The 24,782-nt window shown below is 38.1% G+C and overlaps 1 protein-coding gene across 1 annotated transcript in view; it reads right to left on the reverse strand.

Annotated features, from left to right (window-relative positions):
- ADGRV1 (adhesion G protein-coupled receptor V1) overlaps positions 1 to 24,782 on the reverse strand; it is a 524,493-nt gene that overhangs the window by 49,381 nt on the left and 450,330 nt on the right. The window contains exon 86 of the mRNA XM_004263660.2: positions 10,837 to 10,958. Coding sequence (XP_004263708.1) covers positions 10,837 to 10,958 — 122 coding nt within the window. The remainder of the gene's footprint in view (positions 1 to 10,836; positions 10,959 to 24,782) is intronic.

Consider the following 24,782-nt stretch of genomic DNA (forward strand, 5'->3'; position numbering starts at 1 on the left):
AAATACGCACCTTTAGCTGCTCCTCTGCATTGTTTGTCTGTTTGTCTTATTGGTGTATTTTAGTTTTGTGAAATAGGTATGAGGTTATTCTATAGCCAGAAACTCCTTTTTGAATCTCAGTCTTCAACTGATGGATTATAAATTCTAAGACCTTACTCAGTTTTTATTTTTCAAAATACTATATATATATGTAATATATATATAATATATATATATATAATATATATACTATATATATGTTTTGGTGATATAGAAGACATAAAGTACACCTCATCAGTTGACCTTAAGAAGCTGCATGTATAGGCTTCCTCATCAGTGTTCCCAGGAGCACCACCAGCCCAGTGCATATGTTTTAAGAGGTATCCACTGGATATTTGATGAATTGCAGTGACTCTAAATATCTTCATTTATTAATGTGCATTCTGTTTATATTAAACATTTATTAGATACTTGTTGAAATAAATTTGAGACTTTGGTTTCTGGCTCTGATAGAGTTTATATCAAATTAACTCTAATTGATTACAATTCTACAAGCTGGAGAATACACTTTCAGATACACATAGACAATAACAAATACAGTAACAAAACAGCAGAGGGAAGGCATACAAACAGCTAGTATCTGAGGGACCAAGATCCTAGAGAGAAGCTAAACCCATTGAGTGGGGAGCCCTATATTCACTGCTTTTTTTTTTTTCCTTCAGGGAGTTTTCCAATTCAAAGTGAGATGCCCAGAGGCTGAACAGAAAGTTGTAGCTGGGACTTGCAGCAATCTGACTAGGTTGGGGAGACAAAAAATAGAGTTCAAATCTACTAAAGCAACGAGGACTTGAGGGGCCAAGGCTCCAAAGAGAAAGGGAATGGTAAAGGCATTTGCCACTTCTCAAGCTGCATGGGGCTGAAAGGCTAAGAAACTAAGCAGAAAGCAGCTGCTCAGAGGCTCAAAAGCTAAGCAGAGAATTCAGTAGGCTCACAGTACCAGGGAATGAAACAACGGGGTCCAGAGACTGCGAGGAAGAGGAGTTCCAGGAAACACGACAGGCTTTCAGCTGAGTCACCTGGGTCCCCTGAACAAACTTTTAGTTTGCCCCAAGAGAGGGGGCAAAACATAACTAGAGTAACCATCGCAATGCCTGAAACCCAGTTTCTACTGGACCAAAGAGGTGACCAGCCCGTATTCTCTTTTGGCTTCCAAAAGAAAATTAAATCCTCTTCAGAGAAAGAAATTTGAACTTTTTATATGGGAGTTGCACACTGACTACCACCTATGAGAATTTACCTGCCAAAGCTTTTGTTTGGCCCACACAATGTTTGCTTTTCTCATCTTCATGCTTTGGGGAGGAGGCTCTACTGTCTGGTTCTTCTACAGTCCCCACCAATCCCTGCAGTCTCACAATAAACCTATTTTGCCCCCATAAGTTACTTACCTGAAACTGAAGGCATGTGCTACACATTTAAAAGCAGATGAGTGATGACAACAATCTATGTTGTAAGCCAAGCACTGTGAGTGTAATCGCAAGGGACTGCATGAGGGGAATACCCAAGAGGGGATGAGACCATTCAGGGGGAGAACCAGTGGCTGAAGAGAGGATTTAAAGACTGAGCTCCGACAGACATGGAGAACAGGCTCGTGGCTGTCAAGTGGGAGGGGGACTGAGGGAGGGATGGAGTGGGAGTTTGGGGTTAGTGGATGCAAACTAGTATATATTGAATGGATAAACAACAAGGTCCTATGGTGTAGCACAGGGAGCTATATTCAATATCCTATGATAAACCACAAGGGAAAAGAATATTTTTTAAAAAAGAATGTATATATGTATAACTGAATCACTTTGCTATACAGCAGAAATTAACACAATACTGTAAATCAACTATGCTTCAATTAAAAAAAAAGACTGAGGGGCTTCCCTGGTGGCGCAGTGGTTGGGAGTCCGCCTGCTGATGCAGGGGACACGGGTTCATAACCTGGTCCGGGAGGATCCCACATGCTGCGGAACAGCTAGGCCCGTGAGCCATGGCCGCTGAGCCTGCACGTCTGGAGCCTGTGCTCCGCAATGGGAGAGGCCACAGCAGTGAGAGGCCCGCATACCGCAAAAAAAAAAAAAAAAAAAAAAAAGACTGAGCTTACAAACTTCCTCTCTTTGGTCTCTCATTTGCCTTCATGTAGCTTCTGACAAACATTTCTTTTGTCCATTTATTCATTTATAGAACTTTGTATTTGTAAAACATTATGTAGTTTACCAATTATATTTTATACATATATTTTTATATAATACTTAGGACAAAACTGAGAGCAAGAATTCGCATGTCTCTCTGGAAAGTAGGTAACTAAAGCTCAGAGATGTCAAGTCATTTGGTAGAATAGAGGTTGCACGACACTTAATTGTATGCTTCTTCTACTATACCTAAACAGCTCAATATTACAGAATGTTATCATAAAAGATGCATATAAATGTATTTACAAAAAAAATGTATTCTCCCCACCCCAATGTCTGAGTAATACATGAGATAAAAACAAAATTTTAGACCCTGGAAAAATTATAAATTAACACCAAGACAAAGAATCTGAATGACTGAGTAAAAACTGGCTCAAACATTAACTGCTTTCTTCTCCCAAAACTGTTTTAACAAGGGGAGGTATGTGTCTCGCTTACTCTAATTCTTGTAGGCTTGATAATTCAGAATCAGAGCGTGCTAAATCCTTTCACAGGTAAAGTAAAGGCTCACAAAGCCCAAGAAGCCGTGTTACACAGTTAAAATGCAAAACATGCAGTCATAGAGGGCACAGGAAAAAACTCTGGAATGGAAAAACCACTGAGTAAGAAACTAACATAGGATTAGGGCAGGAGAAATGGGGTACCTGTTTTGCAAGGATGCAGCCAGGTGTCAAAACGTAGTCTATTCAATCCCATCACTTCTAAACCTGTATTTGTAGAAGACATTCACTGGCAGATCAGATCCCGACATTTGTATTTAGAGAACCCAGCACAAACAAAAGTAAAAACCCTGCAGTCTGTCTTAAGAGTCCTGCTTGGCCAATCAACAGGTTAATGAGAAGGTAACGCTATCATTCATTGTCAAATGGAGTAAGAAGTTTATTACATGAAAACTCAAAGATATTTCATCAGCCCAGATGCTACTGAACACTGAACAGAGTTGCATGACCTAATCAAGACAATTTAAATACAGCTACTTGTCTTAGCTTCTGTATATTTATTTGTAAAGTTACAGAAATGTTCTGGGACGTTCTGAAGAGCACACAAGGCATTCATTAGTTTCTGAATTTCACTCTACAAAACAAGTGTAGTAATTTTTTTCCACTGAACTTGACATGGTTCTGGGACAAATCAATGATAGAATCCCAACCTCCTCTGGCTTCTACATGTTTATTCCAGGGTTTTCTGGGAACACTGGTTTTCCACTCTTCATGTGCTAGTCTCCAATGGAAACAAAGTGACATTTCTTATTACTGCTGGCCCTTGGAAAGCAATGGCAAAGGGAGTGCCTTGAAACAATTAGTCCTCTGTAACTGATTATTTAACAATGCGTATTTCCCAAGAGCTGTTTATCCTCAAAAGGAAGCAGCCAAGACTAAATAGGTACTGTATCTATGTAGACACCTGCACTGAAGCCCTCTGGATGCGAAACGGGGATTGTCACAGAAGAAAATTAATGGAGGATTATTTTCTTTTCTATTCCATTTGCAATGAACCCTGTACCTTTCCGTGAGCAAGGAAACATATTCCTTGCTGAAATTCAACATAGAACAACAAGAGAGACATGGAAAGCAAGGAAGGAAGAGAGGAAAGAAGGTAGAAAGAGAGGGAAGGAAGGAAGAAGGGAGAGAAAGAAAGAAGGAGGATAAAGAAAAGAAACACTATTTTTTAGTAGAAGAAAAATGCTTTATGTGTTCAAGGCATTCTAGTGGCCACTAAAAAACAATAATTTTTTAAAATGTAGGAGAAACTGTTCCCACCTTTAAGTTACTTATTTCCCTAGCGATTTAGCTGTTAAAGATGCGGGGCTAGGAATGAAAATGATTTTAACTAGCTGACCTTAAATTTGAATACAGGCTATATATTTTTAGCTACAAATTCCATGTTGTAACTCCCTTCTCTGAAATAGGGAATGATTCAAAAACTGCCAGGGAACATCTCGAGACCAGATGCTCACATAAACGAACAAGTACAAGTCAGTTACAGGGAGACAGTGAAATAAGATTCTGAAGAATGTGGTCTCATAACTCACATACTGAGAAATGTCATATCCCCATACTATGTAAAGTTCCGCTCCCTTGCCAACTTATGCATTCCAAGAAGAATGCATTTCAGCTTTTGGAAAGGTTCTTCTCTGTATATGAATCTTCTCCAGAACTTATTTTTCAGCATCTCCAAGAAGCTCATGCCTCTTTACTGCCGGCTACCCTCATTATCTTACCTGGGATTCCCTACATGTAAGAAGATGGTCAGTTAGTGAAATTTTGACGTAGTCAATGTGCGAGCCCTAGAGAAACCTGAAATAAATGCTGTATGTAAGTCTGAAGCTGAGTGGTTAGGTTAAAAATAGAAATGTATTTTAGAACATAGTTAAGCTAGGAGCGATGCACAAAACGTTTAGGGTGTGGCATAGGCACTGACCCGTCAGACTGCAGGTCTAGTGCCGGAGCAGGGTCCTGGCGCTCCCTGTCTAGCCAAGCATTAGCCTTTTAGCTACTAGAGGTCTGTGGTGCTTCTAGCTTAAATAGCTAGAAGTCTGGGACACTTGCAGGGGGTTTAGACAGTGCCTATTTCAATATTATGATGACTGATAGGGTTCTACTAGTGACTACCAGCTGAGTATCAAACTTAGTGATTATTTTCTTTAATTGTTACACAAATGTGGATATACCTTGGACTAAACATTTTAAGAAAGTTGTCATCTGTAAGTTTTAGCATAAATCTACTTAGAAATGACAAACTCAACTTTTTTTTTTAAAAAAATAGTGGTTATTGAGTTAATGGATGAGAAAATTAAGAAAAATAATGTAGTCCCTTATGACTTTTCTGTGGACAATACAGAGACATTTGGTTATATGATGGATTCCAACGATATTCATAATAAACCTATGTCACATTGATTAAGTTTCCTAGTAGTTTGACAATAGCTGCCCTTGGCCTTGTCCAAACATATCGATGAACAAGAAAATTTAGAAAATATATATAATGGACACCTGTTACTTTGGTCTGCCTAGCATTGTTACCATTCTATTGGTAAGAGATTCTTTTCTTCTGGTGGGAATTCTATTCCATGTGGTTTTTGTGAGATCAACTCATCTTTCCACTGTTAGCGTCTGCTCATGACCCAGGCCTGGCCAGAGTACCTGCCACCCTGTGACTGGTTTCTGGATAATGAGTGATTCAAAGTGAGGGTAATTTAAGTCCTTCACAGGATTTTCCCTGCTGGGGCTGGAAAGCCGGTAGGAATTAAGACTGGTGGTGGCTACCATGCTCAGCGCACTCAGAAAGCCCATTTAGCAAAAAACAAGATAGAGCCCCGAGGCCTTTGGGATTTGGGATTGCTAAGCAAGTATGTACAGAACTACTTTTTTCTTTTTGGAAATTTTAGAGTCCCTCTTTTGATACAAAAGAAAGCGCAATGGAAATCAGGATTTGTTCACCTCACATCCACACATCAAGTGCATCATGGGGAAGTGGAAAAACAGCAGATACCATAAACATGCTGACATGCTAGCAAGCAACTCCTAGAATTAAAAAAAAAAACAACCCAGGAAATAAACTCAGAGGACATTTCCCCCTTTATTCTCTATGTTCTGCTTACTCAATACTCAACAGTTTAAATTTTTTTAAACAATCAAGAAGATGTAAATAACATGCCTAAATCAATAAAAATTTGAATTAAAGTTCAGTTCTTGAGGAAAAAATGTCTTAGAGTTCAAGGAAGAAGCAATAAAAATAACAGTAGACATATTTAGAATGATAACTTTTTTTACATCACTTTTGCATTTGCATCCATCATGCTTTAGAAAGTATTTCATATACATTTTCTTAAAATGCCAAACATATTAAAAGTTTGGTAGCTCAACCCTGAATCTTCAGAAAGTGATCAAGAAATTTCTGATAATATTTCAAATGATCAAGATTTTCTTTTTTAAATTGTACCCAATAATAAATATCAAATATCAGAATATTATAAAAATATAACTTTCATCTGTCAGTTTCAGAGCACCTATGGCATAATAATAATCTGGATTAAAAAGTGAGGCAGTAATCACCTCTGAGCAAAATATAAAAGCCAAGCATAAGATATATAGTACACTTTTCCAGTCACAGGTGTTGACAAAAGCCAATAAGAAAATACAAAAGTCAGGGACTCCCCTGGTGGCCCAGTGAGTAAGACTCCGTGTTCCTAATGCAGGGGGCCTGGGTTCGATCCCTGGTTGGGGAACTAGATCCTGCATGCATGCGGCAACTAAGAGTTTGCATGCCGCAACTAAGAGTCCACATGCCACAACTAAGAGTCCTCATGCCGCAACTAAAAGATCCCACATGCTGCAACTAAAGATCCCGCATGCCACAACTAAGACCCAGAGCAGCCTAAATAAATAAATTAATTAATTTTAAAAAAGCATGGAATCATGGAAATGCCCAAGTTGAAGACGTGAAGTAGTTTATAAATTAAATGAACTTTAATAAACCCTAGAGAAACCATATTTTCCAAGTGTTTCTTAACAGGCATTCCTTTTAGGACTGACTCACTGAGCACTGGTGCTAGGAATATGCCAGTGCACCAGATACCAGGCAACAGTGATACAAAAAGTCATTGCTTCAATGGTGCCGCATAGATGGAATTAAGCTCATTAAACATGAGTTTGAAATATTTTTAGTTTTTACTTATACTTAGCTTGTTTTCAGTTCCTCAAAGAAAGAGATCATAACAATTCCTTTTTTATCTTTATAGTTTAATCCTCAACAATCCTCCTTTATAACCAAACCTCTAACCTCCATAAGAGCTCAACAAACCTTCCTCTTGTGTGTGGTTTGATAGGTTACAATGGCTACCATTTCAATCGTAAGGCTTAATTTATTTAATTACTGCTGAATTACAATTACAGATTTCAGGTGTCCAACCCGAATCCCACCAATTTCTCTCTAAGCAGTCATTTCTTTACCATCTTCCAACCCACTGTAATTTATTATTTACTTTCTGCTTAGAAACGGCTCCTTACCTTTTACTATTTTTACCACAAGCTTTTAATCCATTCCTCTCAACAAATGTCCTTGCTTTGTGCCTTTCAGAGATAAGAGAGAGCATTACATACAAACCCCAACTTTCCAGACTTTCAGCTCCAGAAGAGTTTTTCGTGTACTCCTATCCTTCCTTCTTTCCTGAGCCTCAGTGAAAGAAACATGTCTAACTCCTCCCTCAGACAGGCCGTCTGTCTCTTCTGTTTTCCTGCCCTGTCCATGATCTTGCCAAGGCAATGAGCCTTTCCTCCAGTTGTCAGTTTCTTCTTCTCTGTTGGTTCTTTTCACAAGGAAAGAAAACCAAACCCCCAAGTTTCCTTTGAACCAACCAACCTTCCTTCCTAAGCTATTATTGCTTTCTCCATTAAACTTCTTGAATAAAACAAACAAAAAAAACTGCTCTTTAACTGTGAGTTACTGTACAATTGCTTTATGTTCATTATGCCATTTAATTAAATCACACTGTAATCCTAAATGGTATTTATTCCCGTTTCACAGATGAAGAAAGTAGAACTGGGTAAACATCTGTGACTCAGCTGAAGTCAACCAGATAGTAGGCTGGTGGAGTTATGATCACACTTACTTTAACCAATGGTTCTCAAGCTGTGGTCTCTAGAGCAGCTGTATCAGCATCTCCTGGAACTTGTTAGAAATGCAAATTCTCAGGTCCCACCCTGATCTACTGTATCAGAAGCTCTGGGTGTGGGACCTACAATCTGTGTTTTAGCAAGCCCTTCACGAGATTCTGATGACACTACAGTGCGGGGACCAGTGCACTAGACCACAATGCCCTGCTGTTCTCAATCTATTTAACTTCTCTGCTATACTTGACAGAGTTAGGTGTTTTCTTTTGAAGCCTTCTTTTCTACCAGAAACTCCAAACTACTATATCTTGATTCTCTTTCACTAACAATCTCTTTCACTAGCTTTCCTGCTAAAACATTGGTTAGCTTTACCAATGTCTCCCAAATCTCACCAACTCACCAACTTTGCTGCATGTTCCCTAGGACCTTCTCTTGTTGTAATCTCCATGTTGACCAAAGGAGTCAGTGCCCAGCCATTCACCACAGCCAGCATCTCTAGGTGACGTTGCTCTCTTGCCCCCTACATTCCTACATTTAATTGGCTAACCAAATTTCGTCAATATTTATCTCTAGAATATTCTCAAACCTGTCACCTATCTCTGTCTCCAGGTGCACTCCCAAACATTATAGGCTGGAATATGATAACAGCCTTCCTGCCTGGAGCTGCTCTTCTTTTCAATACCATCCTAAACATTTCCAGTTATCCTTCTAAAAAGCAGGTATAAGCATGTCATTCCCATTCAGAATTTAAAAATTAAAAAAAAAACCCTAACAAAATTTAAAAAACTAATCAGAATAAAACAAACAAAACACCCAACTTTTATGGCTTCCCTTTACCTAAAGGCTGAAGTTTAACATCCTATTCTGAGCATGGTAACATGGTGATTAAGCCAACCTAGCCTTCTGTCTCCTCTCCCACCACTAACTGCAAAACTTTTCTTCCTCCCCCAAACCTTTGGTAAATGTAGGCAAGATTAATCACGTTTCTTTTTTGCAGCCTAGGCTAACACTGTATTCTCTGCCTGAAATACCCATCTCTAACTATCTACTCATCACTTATTTAATAAACATTAAATATGACACAAACTCAGGGGCAGGTAAAATGAACAAATTGAATATATCGAGTATAATGAGGTAACGTGCCCCATCTAAAGAGGGCAGCATCTACTCAAGACTTGAAAATTGCTGCCATGCAAATACTGCCATTAGAGAAAAGCCAGACATTCAGGTTTTCATGTGAAATTTCTCAATTTAAAAATTGAGCAAATATTTATTTTTCACATCTTTATTGGAATATAAATGCTTTACAATGGTGTGTTAGTTTCTGCTGTATAACAAAGTGAATCAGCTATACATATATATATGTCCCCATATCTACTCTCCCTTGAGCATCCCTTCCACTGCTCTAGGTGGTCACAAAGCACCGAGCTGATCTCCCTGTGCTATGCAGCAGCTTCCCACTGGCTATCTATTTCACATTTGGTAGTGTATATGTCAGTGCTACTCTCTCACTTCATCCCAGCTTCCCCTTCCCCCCATCCCCGGTGCTCTCATGTCTGTTCTCTACACGTCTGCGTCTTTATTGCCTGCCCTGCCACTAGGTTCAGCAGTACCACTTTTTAAAATTCCATATATATGCGTTAGCATATGGTATTTGTTTTTCTCTTTCTGACTTACTTTGTATATTAAAAAAATCTAAAACCCTGTTCTGTGTACCATTGTGTGTCCACCAAATAAAACACATCTATAGGCTGTCAATGTGGACTTTGGTGTTAGTTCTGCTAGGCCTAGGTATTCAAAGGTGACCAAGACAGGGCCTCTGACCTGAGTGGCTCACCTTTGGTGTTCAGCTCAAACACTAGCACAGGCAGGAGTAAACAAGTCCTCTACTCTGCTCTCATAACACTTTGTTTACATGGCACCTACCAGAGTATACCCTTACAGCTAATTGTTTGCTTACTCCCTGAATCATCAGATCCTAGAGAAGCAGTGCTGTCATCTTCACCCTAGTAATGGTAGCACTGGCACACTGTGCTAGTAGCTGGTACTCAATTATAACTCTATTGGGAGGTGTCTATATATCAACTTGTATCAACTTGATTCCAAATGTTTAAGCCACTTTGTATTTTTCCCTCCCTAAATCGATATTATGTTTTGATTAGGCACCATGCTGTTAGATATGATCTCACTAATGAATCTGTCTCCTACAAAGCAAACCTAAATATGTTTTGAGTCATGTTTCAGTTTTATGCTATAATCCTAATATTTTTCCTACAGAGGTTTCTTGTAAGATGGTGGTCCAAACAAGGGCTGTTTACAGATATCCTTGGCAAATTCAATAAATTGTTTTAGTCTAGGACACATCTTTTCACTTTGAAAAATAAGAAAAAATGTGTTCATTTGTTCAGTTTGCTAATTTCAGGGTACAACTTTTTTTCCATTTAACGAAAGCACTAAAAAAGTCAGCTTTAACTTTTGTTACAGTTATATAATTCCTGGTTACGCTATCCAAACATCCTCACAAAGCTAATTTAAGCTAGGCATTGCCAGACTTGGAGGATGTCAATCAGTTTTCAGTGAACCAAAACACCAAGCACCAGACTCAAGAGGGAATTGCTTGACCATCACTGTTATTTTACTCTCAGTTGATCTAATTTCTAGACACAGACCCACTCCAAATATGTGCATATGCCCTAGATGGCTGCCATCTATGAAGTTTATAAACATCAATCCTATTGAAAAAGAAACATGTTTTTGTAGTTACTTAGGTGTTGTCAAAATGAAGGAGGGTAAATATTTTATGTCTTCCCTATTTGTATAACCAGCAGTTAGAGGATCCAGCCATATTTCAGGTGTTAAAAAATTTTAACATAATCTTTGTCATTTTATTCTAAAACTCTGCATGATGTTTTTGTGCATACGAATTCACCTACATGTGGACACTTGATTTCTTTACGTTGAAACTCCCTGCCTCGTGTTTATGTGTGCTGTAACCAAACTGTAAGGCTTACCTGCAGACTGTTGAAAATGACAAAGAGGACCAGCATCCAGAAGTGTCTGTAAGCCATGTGCAGGCCTCCCCAAAGCCATGTCATTGAAATCAGGGCAAAGAGATACAAAACCAGTGGAATTTCTAGACACCATAAAATAAAAAGAAAAGAAAAAGAATTTTTGAACTTCAGAATACTGCATAATCATACATATACACAAAATTATTTTTAGCTACTTTCTGGAGATACCCTCTATGTCTAAGCACTCATTTTGAAAGAACAACCTTGGAAATACCAGTCTTACAACAGAGAAGAGAAGGCAACGGTAACGTTGCTGAGTCCACCTTCCTTCTGTTTTGCTGGTAGGCAGGGGACTGAAGAAGGATGAGAACTGTTCCTCTCCTAGACTACCACCTGCTGGACTGTTCAGGAAGTGCCACCAACAACTGGGGAGATGCAATCACATTTCAATCCCAGGGAAGACCGGGTATATAAATCTCCTTAAAAGAACTCTCTACCAGAAAATGGTAGGCAGCAGTGTGCTCTCAAAATTACTGTAGTCCAGTCTGACATTTTAAAACTTAAGTGATATAACTTGTTTGTATGTAATGGAAAAATACATATTTATCTCTTTTGCTGAGTGGACACCAATCGTCACAGCTATGGTTAAGAGCAAAGATGAAGTGAAGGATTCACTACTGACAACACTAAGCTTATTCTACCCATCATTTTATTGTGCAATTTGTTTTAATAGTTTCCAGAACAGATTTCTTCAGGGCCAAAGGACTTCATTACCCTTTCTACTTATTTTTGATATTTGGGATTTAGAATAACAATCTTAAAGAAGGGTTATTAATATTTAAATGGCAAGCTATAGAATATTTGGAAACTGAATCAGATCTTAGCAGCTGCACATAAACACATTTTCAAGCTACTGAAAGACATCAGGAAGGACCACACATCACTGACAACTCTCATGACAGACCTCAAAGTCCATATATATTCAACATCATCAATTAATGCCTAAAATCTACATACATTGTGGAAATCTGAACAGTTATTTACAATTTTCGCAAATTAAAAATTTTATTTTATTTTGAAACAATCTCAAACTTATAGAAGGGTTGCAAGTACAGTATGACAAGAAAGTTTTGTTTTTCCCTGAACCATTTGAAAGTTGCCAACCTGATCCCCCATCACCTTCTGAACATTGTAATGTATATTTTCTACAAAGCCATTCTCCTACATTAACACAATACAACCATCAAATGAGAAAATTAACACTGATATGTTATGACTATCCTCGGATCCCACTCAAGATCAGTCAATTATTCCAGTAATTTCCTTTGTAGCAGAAGAATCCAGTTGACTTTTCTGTAGTCTTCTTTAATCTGAAATGGCTCCTTTAACAGTATGGAGGTTCCTTAAAAAACTAAAAATAGAAGTACCATACAACCCAGCAATCCCACTACTGGGCATATACCCTGAGAAAACCACAATTCAAAAAGAGTCATGTACCACAATGTTCACTGCAGCTCTATTTACAATAGCCAGGACTTGGAAGCAACCTAAGTGTCCATCGGCAGATGAATGGATAAAGAAGATGTGGCACATATATACAATGCAATATTACTCAGCCATAAAAAGAAACGAAATTGAGTTATTTGTAGTGAGGTGGATGGACCTAGAGTCTGTCATACAGAGTGAAGTAAGTCAGAAAGAGAAAAACAAATACCGTATGCTAACACATATATATGGAATGTAAAAAAAAAAGGTCATGAAGAACCTAGGGGCAACTAGGGGCAAGAAAGGAATAAAGATGCAGACCTACTAGAGAATGTCCTCAAGGACACGGGGAGGGGGAAGGGTAAGCTGGGACAAAGTGAGAGAGTGGTAGTGTATATATGGACGTATATACACTACCAAATGTAAAATAGGTAGTGGGAAGCAGTCGCATAGCACAGGGAGATCAGCTTGGTGCTTTGTGACCCAAGGGTGGGATAGGGAGGGTGGGAGGGAGGGAGATACAAGAGGGAAGAGATATGGGGATATATGTACATGTATAACTGATTCACTTTGTTATATAGCAGAAACTAACACACCATTGTAAAGCAATTATACTCCAATAAAAATGTTTAAAAAATAAATAAATAAAAATAAAATGGCTCCTTTGAGTGTCGTTGGCTTTTGTGACTCTGGCATGTTTGAAGATTACCAGCCAGTTTGTCTTGTAGAGTGCCCTTAAATTTGAGTTTGATATTTTCCTATGATTTAGATTATAAGCTTTGCCAGAAATCACAGAAGTGATCCTGGGTTCTTTTCATAACATTCTATTGGATGGCACAAGATTTCTATTTGTCCCATTATCTAGGAGGCTCATTTTGGTCATTTGATTAAGGTAGTGGCTGCATGAATTCTCCATCGTAAAGTTAGTCTTTTTCCTTTTGTAATTAGTATGTATCTTGCATGACATTACTTTGAAACTAGGTAAATATCCTTTCACTTATCAAATATCTGATTTATGCGTTTACTTATTTTTATAATATGGACTCATATATTCTCAACGTAATGGGTTATCATCTATTACTACCATTTATTTTGATGCTCAAATTGTCCTAAGTCTGATTAGTGGGAACCCCTTCAAGATGGTTTCTGTTATGTCCTCATCATTCTGCCTTGGCCCAACAAGATGTTTCAAGCTCATCTTGTACTTTCCCTGCCCCAGTCCTGGCTTCCTTTAGGGTAGAATGGCGTTCAGAAACCAAGATCTGGGGCTGGGTATGGTCATTGCTATTGGGGCGCTGCTGCTCCTACGTCCTCTCAGTAGACAGAGCTGGGGAATACCTGTCTGCACACATCTGCACACACACTCATTTCCATCTAGATTTCTGTATCTATCTCTGTACAATGAAAATCATTAGTATACCAATATTTCCAATTCCAATCCAATGCCACAAGGTTAATTGGAATTGTATCTTTTTCTGTATTTGTAACTTCCTTCTCTGTTGGCAAGAAATGTATTTCTCATTATTCTTAAAATATTTACCTATTTGATCAACTCTATTGATTGTAACCAGTCTCCCATTGCTGTTGACCCTGCCTTGCACAGATGGCCTCCCAAATCCACTCAGGTTCTTAGGAGCCTTGTGAGTACACTCCACCCTTCACACGGATGCCCCCTCACAATGATTGGCTTGTGACACTCCATGCTTGACACCTTCCACTGGATGCATACCTGGCTCTGTCAAACTAATGGCTTTAAGATGGAATTGTTCTGGAAGGGAAAAGAAAGGAAAGAAAGAAAGGAAGAGGGAATCTGAGCATTTTTTTTTTTTTTGAGAAGAAAAAAGGCTTTCGAAGGACACCATACTGATATCTTGTCAGATATCCCCTTTTTAGAAAAATGTCAATTGTCTAAGTTATTACAACTGCACAGAGAAAATAAGAATAATATAAGACACAGTTTCTGCAGATGAATAGTTCCTGTGTCCTCGATGCCTTACCACAGGACAGGAGCGAATATATTAAGATTTATTTAATTTTTTTTAAAACCATCATTTTTGTTTAATGAAATCATACAATTTGATAAAGGGCCAGAAGGCTCTTATTTTACTTCTGACAAGATACCTTAATACTTAGGAAATTGCCTAAGCTACGCTCGTGAAAGTTTTCAGAGATTAGGTATTAGTCTGGCAATTGCATCCTTTGCTCTCACTGTGCAAGGACAAAATTCTATTTATGGCTCTGTGTACAGTGTAAAAGGACATGCATATTTTGCATGAACAGCCAGGAACCAAATTTTCAAAATTTGGCCTGCATGTTCCTGTGAGTGCCTAGAGCCAGACAAGTGCTGTGTTGCTGACAAAGTTCCCTGCGGAAGCCAGAAGAGCATACCGGGGCTGACTAGGAACACCCAGGGCTCATGCTTTTCTGGAACTCTGCAGAAAAGTGTGGTAGTTTGGCAACCCAGATCAGAAACTGCAAGGAAAGAAAGCCAGTCATAAATAACTCAGTATACTGCACAACAGACCCCAGGCTGGTTTTCCAGCAGTGCAACAATAACGAAGACATGATTTCAGATGGAAGAAACATATCCAGAGGTACATCCGGATTTTGTGGGCCTGAACTTCTATAAAATTTGGAAAGGCTTCTTTAAAAAATAAAAATTTCAAAAGCACAATTAGGTAGAAGATCTTGGAAGAGGTCCATGCAAGTAACAGGCCCTAAAACGTAAGCCTCATCAGCTTTATGGTGAACCTAAAGGAGGTACCTTTCACCTCTGGGGCCTAGAGTAACAATGACCAAAGGGAGAAGGGGTGTGAGAGTGGGTGATGGTGATGAAAGTGGGGAGGGGCATGTTGTTGTTTAAAAGCTACTACGAATTCCACTTGGCAAATTGAAAATTAATGTTCTTTTAATGAAAATCATTTAGTTACATATTTCCTAAGCTGATACTTCACGTTTGGTGAAATACTAGTAACTTTTCTGTTGCCTATATAAGTCACTGCTTACTGAAGCAGGCATTTATGATAGGTAATGTTAGAAATATATGTTTAGGAGTGACTTAGTTAATAGAAAACAGAATCATTTCGATAGTCCCGATAAAAGGGAACCCTAAAAACACAGTATTGGACCCATGGAATAAGGGTATCTATATAAAGACTGTGCTATCCAGAATATACAAGGAACCCCTCGAAGTCAACAAAAAATAAACAACCCAATTCAAAAATGGGCAATGGACTTGAACAGACATTTCTCTCTCAAGAAGATATACAAATGGCCATTGAGCACAGGCAAAGATGACCAACATCACTAGTCACTAGGGAAATGCAAATCAAACCCACAATGAGATACTATTTGTACCCACTAGGATAGCTATTGTCAAAAAATGAGAAAGTTACAAATGTTGGCAAAGATGTGGAGAAATTGGAACCCTTGTGCCTTGCTGGTAAGAATGTAAAATGGTGCGGCTCCTGTGGAAAACGGTTTGGTGGTACCTCAAAAAGTTAAACACAGAATTACCACATAATCTAGAAATTTCACTTCTAGGTATATGCTCAAAATAATTAAAACCAGGGACTCAGAGACTTGTACATCAATGTTCATGGCAGCATCATTCACAGTATCCCAAAGGTGGAAACAACCCAAAATGTCCCTCAACAGATGAAAGGATAAACAAAATACAATGTATACATACAATGGAATATTGCTCAGCCTTAAAAAGGAATGAAATTCTGACATATGCTACAACGTGGATAAACCTTGAAAACATTATGTTAAGTAAAATAAGCCAGACACAAAAGGACGAATATTGTATGATTCCACTTACATGAGGTGCCTAGAATAGGCAAATTCAGAGGCAGAAAGTAGAATAGAGGTTACCAGGAGCTGGGAGGGGGAAAAGAGGGAGTTATTGCTTAATGGGTACAGAGTTTATGTTTGGGATGATGAAAAAGTTCTGAAAATAGATGGTGGCGATGGTTGCACAACACTGTGAATGCATTTACTGCCACTGAATTGTACACTTAAAAATAGTTAAAATGGTAAATTTTATGTTATGCATATTTTACTGCATGCTAAAAAAGACAGGCTTGTGTCAAGATGAAGTTCCACAATGAGGGAGAAAACAATCCTCAAAGTACTTAAAATACTTACATTAGCAAGAGTCACTCATGTGATAAACAAAGTAATCTGAAAAGGTTTTAGTGAAAGAAATTACTTGTGGCAAGTATCAAAAAAAAAAAAAAAAAAACCCGACAAGTGGATTTGTTATTTAGTACTACTATCATTAGTAAAGTCTACTTATGGGAGTCAGTAGATTCCATTGAGAATACATAAGGTCTCTTTACTTTTTAGTGGAAAATATGATTTTAATGAATTGCCATTTGTAAAGGAAGTATGGTTCTATATTATGTCTTTTCTTTGTAATTGCAGTCTTGGCTTTATTGCTATGCACCAGTGACAACAATAATGGCTTTATTATGGAAATCACACCTCATTTACATGAAGCTGAAATTTATTCTGTGTTTACAATCTTCTAAAGTACTTGTTTTAATTTTACCTCACTGACCTTCTGATTCTAACAATTTGGATATGCTACTAAAACAAACTCATCAACGTAAAACAAGGAACACAACTGTGAAATAATGTGGATCTAAGATATTTATGGGTCTATTTCCAACAATAATCATGCATTATTTTTAAATTAGAAAAAAAAGGTAATCAAAAAAAGGCATCAAAAGGTCTTATTTCTAAAATATGGGCCTTTATTCTGAAATGAGCAGATACTTGAAGGTCAAGAAGTTTCATTGATCTGATCCATTTCCTGGTGAGAAAATATTAAATGTGCTCTTGAGCTTTCTTAACAAGGGTTAATACACAATGTATAGTCACCCACCTGTATTCTCAGCAAATAAACCTAATGTTGTAGAAGAGAACAAGGCACATATTTCACAGAACTGCCAAATCAGTATTAGGATACTGTGGCTGGAACAGATAACAACAAACTTATGGACTGGATTTGTAAATTGTTCAAAGAAACACTCCATACTTCATCTGGGTAGTTTGCATTCCTAACCTTTGGTCACTAGTCCTATACTTGGTTCTAGTTTTAAGAGTTTCCTTCTTGCCTCAGTACTTCAACACATTCCCAAAACAGCTCTTGAGAACCATCTGGGCAACAGGGAACCCACTCTGAGTCCTGTGGCTCTGGTGTCCAGACACAGCTGCAAACGTTTGTTGCAGCAGGCTAGACTGTGTGTATGTCACCTGGATGATGTGCCAGGCTCGTCACTTTATTTAGCCATCCTTATCAAACTCATAATCTCTAGTGTCACCTTCTTTCAATGAGCATTTTAGGCCAACAATATCAAAATATGCATCTCCATCTCTCCTGAGTTCTAGACCTCCAGGTCTGGAGATCCTCAAAGCTTCTCAAATTCAGTTCATTCAAAGCTAAATTTGCTATCCTTCCTCTCAAACTGTCTCTTCCTTCTGAGTACAGGTACCACCCTCCAAATGCATTTACCCCATGACTCATTTTTCCTCATACACTGCACCAAATGGGGGGGAGGGGGAGAGAACCACGCACAGAAAGCAGTCAGCACAGAGCCTGGCACAAAGCACGTGCTTAAAGAGCCTTACCTCCTGTCATCTTCACCCTCATCCCATCATCCTCACCCTCATCACCACCATGACTTTAGTCAAGTTAGAGAAACAGCATATGGCTATAGATAGCCTTCTCTTGCATCTTTAAAAGGCCAAAAAATAATGTAATAAACACGTTTAACTTTTTTGTACCTGGATTTCCCAAACTTATTTGGTGTTAGAACACTTATGTTTATCCTGATGTAATATGATGATCACATAGAGAGGAGGGTTGCTTTCAATGTGCAGACTCTTAAGTTCCATCACATCCAAACTGTCACTGAAAACTTCCTGACCAACCTATTTAACATGGACCTCTCCGTATCCTCTATTCCCCTCTGTCTCTCTTTGATACTTTCTATTCTATTCTATTTTATTCTACTCTACTCTATTCTATTCTACTTTATTCTCTCCAATCCCCTCCCATACCCTCCCATCCCATCCCGTTTCATCCCACTCCACTTTAAAATGCTGGCAATGAGACCCACCAATGTATTGTGACCCACAATGTGTAAAACTCTGCTCTAAAAGGTCATTTAAGTAGCTAGTAGGATATCTCAGACACAAGGTAGATAGAGTAAATGTAACTATCATGGGAGGCCTACAGCCACCATGTTCGGACATGGATTTACCCTGACCCTTCCTGCTATACGAAGGAGGCAAGCCTAATTTGGAGGGATCTGTACAGGTGACACATTAGATCTGCAGGCAGAACAGAGAGTCAATACTGGCCTAGAGTATATTTTCCAGGGGTAAAGAGGAGGAATGTGAGCAAATTCTCAGAGGAGTCTCAAGACCGCTGGGACTCTAAATAGCGGTACTTTGTCAATGGCTGACTTGAGGCTCTCCTGGATGCTAAAGACAGTTCAGTGTCAGGCCTACTTTGAGGGTGATTTATTGGGATTGAAACAAAATGGCAAAAGCCTAGAATTATGGTCTCGCCTTGCAAAAACTATGTATAATTTTCAATTTGCAGGCTATAATTTTGAATCCAAGGAGAATAATCAACTTAGATGAGACCTACCCACATGGACCTTGCACGCACTGTTATTAGAGTAATACCATTTGAACCGTGTACTTCAAAGTTGCCAGAGAATATCCTACTGACGGGGATCAGATAGTTCTGTGATTCTTAAGGAAAAGGTTAAATGATCTGTTTTCTTCTTGTGAGGAAAAATGTCTTGAAACTATGGGAAGGAGAATTACCATTTGGTTTCATAGCCAACACAGTAATTTTCTACACACTTCAGAAATGTTTCATACAATCACATTATGACAAACGTTTTTAGAAGATCAGAGTTCTAAAACAACCATGAAGTCAGCCAACAAACAATCGAAGACTGGCTTAACTTAGCTTCCTAACTACATTTCCAGTTAATTAGCCATTAAGGAGTTCAGAACAGTCATCTCCAGGCATGCTCAGGCACCTAACAGCAATTCCCAACACACTCTGCTTTCGTAACACAATGAAAACACACAATGCATCTTTCAACCTGCTATATCTATATTTTAAGTCTTACTAGATGGTCCCATAATTTGGGGAATCAGGTTGCTATGTATTCGGCCATGACTAGCCAGTTATGTTTTAAAGATAGTTTGATAGTACATCACAGAGCAGTCATTACCATTTAATAGGCTCAAATTCAACACTGAAGTCTTGAATCAATTCTGACACAATGTCTCAGAAAAATTAACACTAAAAATAACTCTATATGTTCAAGAAAATATTTTTACAGTGTGTTGAGTATGTCAGTTCCCAGAACTGTTTCCTGGTAGAGACCCTCAATCTGGATAAATGCCAGCTGACCTCAACACGTTATTTCCTTTCTTTAATTGGGCTCTGTAGCCCTCACATTACAAAACTGTAACACCAATTTAAAACTTTATTTTAATTTCCTTTGCCATGTCACTATCCTAAAAAGTCTAATTGAATGAAATCTTTTGGTTCCTCTCTGTCAATGTGATTAATTGCATCTCTTCTCCCAAAAGATATTCTGGTATCAGATTATCAGGGCATTGTCTTGTCATAAAAATAATGTTATGTATTTCTCAAAAGCTTTGGGGATATTACTTACCCTCTGTTGTTAAATAACTACACCTGCAAATACAGAAAACTAGTACCAAACCCATATAGAGAGCTGTTTTCGGGAATATACAAGAACAGACCATAAAGTGGTATAATACCTGTGTTATATAAAAGCTTATCGTTAACCATTAAATAATGGCACAGTAACAGTTGTGCCAGGAAGGTCTATGCATATGGGAATGAACTAATATTTTATTGCGCATTCTTACTAAAAACCTTGGATCAAGCCCTTACAGAGAAAAGAAAGAGAAACCATTGTGCTAAGAAAGAAAGGTAATCCCCAGATTGAATGGCATGTGTATGATCTAGGGATGAGGCTGTCCAAGAAAACATCTACATTGACAATATTTCTATATTAATGATCAAAGTAATTTTATCGAAGCGATTTGGACCCAATGATAAACTTTAAAATTTTCTTTCTGTATTTGTTTGTCAATGTCATGTGTAGACCTTAAAATCTGTAAGATTTTAATTCCAACTCTTTCTCCTCTTTCATGTGGAATTAAAATTGTTAATGGTTACACTGTTTCACAAGTGTTAGATGTTAGTAGCAAATATAAGGTAGATACTAGAGCTTATTTTTGCCTCAGGCTCAAAATTATGTTTCCACTCCTTCCTTCCTCCTTCCCTTCTTCCTTCCTTCCTTCCTTCCCCTCTTCCTCCCTCCCTCCCTTCCTTGCTTCCCAAGCCCCCAACATACAGCTATTTTTACTATTCAATTCCATCTTTAATAGGTTAGACAGATCCTGCTATATTTTTCATTTGTTTGTTTCTGTCCTGTTTTTTTTTTTAAACCAGGTGAAGTTTATTCTGTTACAAAGTTTGTGAGCCACATTTGTAAAAAACAATTTTTTTCATGGTGGCAAAGCAGCTTTACTATAACCATAGATTAAGTGTTTATTTGCAAAGACTCTGGCATTAGTGGGAAAATGATAGAGAGAGGGAGATCACCACACTTCTTGGAAACCATAAAATTAAATGAGTGTAAGTATCAACTATTGTTCATTTCAATTACTTGTTAAGTTACAACCACATGGATTTATACTGTCTTTATAAAACTGCACAATAGAGCTTCAAATTGCTCTTCAATACTTTTAGTGTTTCCTATGACCCAATTTCTACTTCTTTCTTGAAGTTGATGTATCCTAATTATAAATCACATCATTTGCTTTCCTGAAGGTTATTTATACTAAGTTTTCTAATTTCCTTCTGTTAAATTCAATTAAAAGAAAAAGATCTGTTTTGAATATGGGCAGTCAGTCAAATAAACTTTTTTAAAAAGCACGCACTGGGACTTCACTGGTGGCCCAGTGGTTAAGAATCTGCCTGCCAATGCAGGGGACACGGGTCCCAGCCCTGATCTCGGAAGATCCCACATGCTGCAGAGCAACTAAGCCCATGTGCCACAACTACTGAAGCCTGTGCGCCTAGGGCCCCTGCTCTGCAACAAAGAGAAGCCACCTCAATGAGAAGCCCGCGTACCACAGCGAAGAGTAGCCCCCGCTCGCTGCAACTAGAAAGCCTGCGTGCAGCAACAAGGACCCAACGCGCACAAAATAAATAAATATATAAATAAATAAATGAAAAATAAAAAGCATGCGCTGAGGTTGACTGAGTGGGATTTATTCATCAAAAGGCAGAATACTAGAGTGGTTATGAGCATGGACTCTGGAGCCAGATTACTTAAGGGCCATTTACTAGCTGTGTGACCTTGGTGAGTTACTTGACTGCTCTGATGCACAATTTCCTCAACTGTACAATGAGAATAACACTAGTACCTCCTAAATACAGAATACTGAATTCAGTTAGGATTTAATGGTTAAAATGCAGAACACTTAGAACAGTTTTATATAAACTTTGGCTATTGCTTATTATTCAAGAAATATATATTTATTTAAGATTCAAAAATGTATTTGATAAAATGTGACAGGTAAAAGGATGAATTACGTATGGGTCTTCTTTTAAATATTATATATATATATAATATATATATCCACTATAATAAAAGGTAGAAGATCAATATTAGAAAAGAGGGATAAAGTTATACAAAAATTCAGGGAAAGCAGCAGTTACTTACCATTGATGGTATCAGAGAGGCCACTGGCATTTCAACTGGGACTTAAAGATGAGCCATATTTGAACATGTGGACTTTGAACTCAAGGTAGTGGAAAGAGAGGCAAAAAGGCAAATGCATAAATTAGTGTAAAATATCCCTTTTGATTGGTGTGAAAGGTCCATGAAGGTAAATAGTGAGAAGAATATTTGTAGCATGAGGTCATGAAGGGATCTTGAAGACCAGGTTAAGCAGTACAGAATTATTTTACAGGAAATGGAGAGACATTTAAAATTTCTGAGAAGATGTGTGGCCCAATCAAAACAGAAATTTCCTTAATCTCACAGGAAAGTAAACAGATTGGTGGAGAGAGTGCTGGTGGCAGGGATTCCAGTTAGGTAACTGTTGCAGTGCTCAACGTGAGACGTACTGAAGGCCTGGGGCAGTGGCGGAGGAGGGACTCCCACAATGGAAAGAAGGGAATGGACACAAAAATATTATAGAGAATCTAAAGGTGAAGTACCCCCAAATCAGAAAACAGTGAGAAACTTTAAAAATTATACAGATATTGGGACTTCATCTCTTGAGGTTCCAATTCACTGAGCCTCTAGAGAGACTCATCAAACAATCATTTGTGAAAGTGTGATTTTGATGATCACTTTTGACAACTACTGACCTGAAAGTCTAGGAGTGTGGAGTAAAAGAAATTACACTGGCATCAAAATTAGGAAAATGAGAAAAGGATTAAGAGGAAGAAGAGAAGGAAGAGGGAGAAAGAGTAACACAGAGATCAGAGCAATTGGGGTAGGCAAGTTGTTGACAAGTTTTGTACTTCCTGAGGACAAGATATTATTCCCAGGAAGAGGACAGAAAAGAAGATGGGAAGACAAGTTGAGCTCAAGTTGACAGATTTGAAAATAACTACTGTGATGTGAAAAAGGCAAAGGCAATCCCTGGAAAACACATACACTCCAGAGTTATGAGTCACAAAAAGAGTGAGTCATGGCCTGGGATTTAACAGGAAAATAAAAAAGAAGAGAGCATCATGAAAACCAAGGGAGATAGACTATTCAAGGAAGGAAGTTATCGATTTACGAAGACGAGTTTAAGGATAAGGACATGAGAAAAGTGGTCAGTAGATTTGGTGTCCAAGGTTATAGGTGTTGAATGGAAGAGAATAAGCAAGATACTCTCAAGGCTTAGCAGTGAACATAAGGTGATGAGTATAGATAGCTCATAACGACTACTCTACAAGAAGTTTGTTGGTGAAGGAGACAGGCAAGGAGGTAACTTGATAAAGCAGCAGCATTATGAGTAAGTTCTTTCAGGCACTGAAAAGTGACGCATGTTTTTAGATGGAGAGGAAAGACCCAGAATAGAGAGATGTTTAAGATGTAAGGCAATTGTGGAAAATTTAATGAAACAAGTTCCAAAAAAGGAAAAAGAGATGGAGAGCACAATTGGGAGGGTTGGCTTTGGTGAGAATGAGTTATTTACTCCCTTCCTAAAATGGAAGGAAAAATGGCAAAGAAGGGAGGAAAAAAAAAAAAAGAATCGATCAGATAATATAAGGAAAGTTGAGTGAGAGATCATCAGGTTGTTTTCACATCTTATATAGAGAGTGAGAATAGAAGGTATTAAGCATAAGACTTACGGGCAATCTGTTTCAAAGATTACCAAAGAATCAATTAAAAATAATCCAAAGGATTACTGAGAAGCAGAGATGGCTCAGCTAAGATTACTTAGACTAAATTTGTATCTATTACAGAGTAGCATTAATTGGCTGGTAAAAAGAAGAGAAGTACGTGACATAGACTGGAATGCTGATTGGCAAAATTGCTTAAGGAGAGAGCCAAGTTGGTGAGGAAATCAAGGGAGCTAATGAAAATATCCTTGGATGTTCAATCACAAGGTCAAAGAGAGGGAGGTCACAGTGAAGACGAAGACCAGTAGGAGTGAGGAACTGGGAGAGGAGAGCAGGGAGAGATATGAAGAGGGAAACGTTGACCCAGGAAGGGAGGATATCATGAGAAATGGTAATCACGGTAATATGAATAGGAAAAGGGTGGTGTAAGCAAAATGCAAAAATTTAAAAATAGGAAAAGTTATTAAGCAGGGACATCATGACCTTGAAGTAAGTGCAAGATGGAACAAAAATATTTTGACATCCTGTTAGTTGGAAGGAGTAGCCTCTTACAACTGGTTGTAGGGAGAGTGATTGGTTTACGAGGCCACCATTTTGGTTATGAGAAGGCAACTGAGTCCTTTTATAAAAGGATCAGATCAAGTTTGTTACTGCCTTTCTGGCCCAACGAAATTCAAACTTCACCTTTGATATGGATGTCCTTTTCTTCCAAAAGGAAACAACTTATTATAAAGATGTCCCTTTTCACTATTCAACTTTCTGAGTTTTATAATGAATAAACTATTAACTATACCATTGTGATCACAGATGTGCCAACTACACATTTTTAAAGAAATTTATGATGCAATTGCTGATTCCCCAGATTACTTGTCCCCACTGCCTATTTCCCTAGACCTATCAACGCTATTTTCCTTTATTTCTGGATCTTCTCTTTAATTCTGTACCAGTTGATTTATTAAAGTGTGATCAAACAAACTATTATTTTGTGGCTATGTATTCTTGAAAGAATTGTATAGGCACTGAATAATTGAAAGTA

This window comes from Orcinus orca, chromosome 3 (assembly GCF_937001465.1).
Source record: "Orcinus orca chromosome 3, mOrcOrc1.1, whole genome shotgun sequence".
In the NCBI taxonomy this organism is placed as follows: domain Eukaryota; kingdom Metazoa; phylum Chordata; class Mammalia; order Artiodactyla; family Delphinidae; genus Orcinus; species Orcinus orca.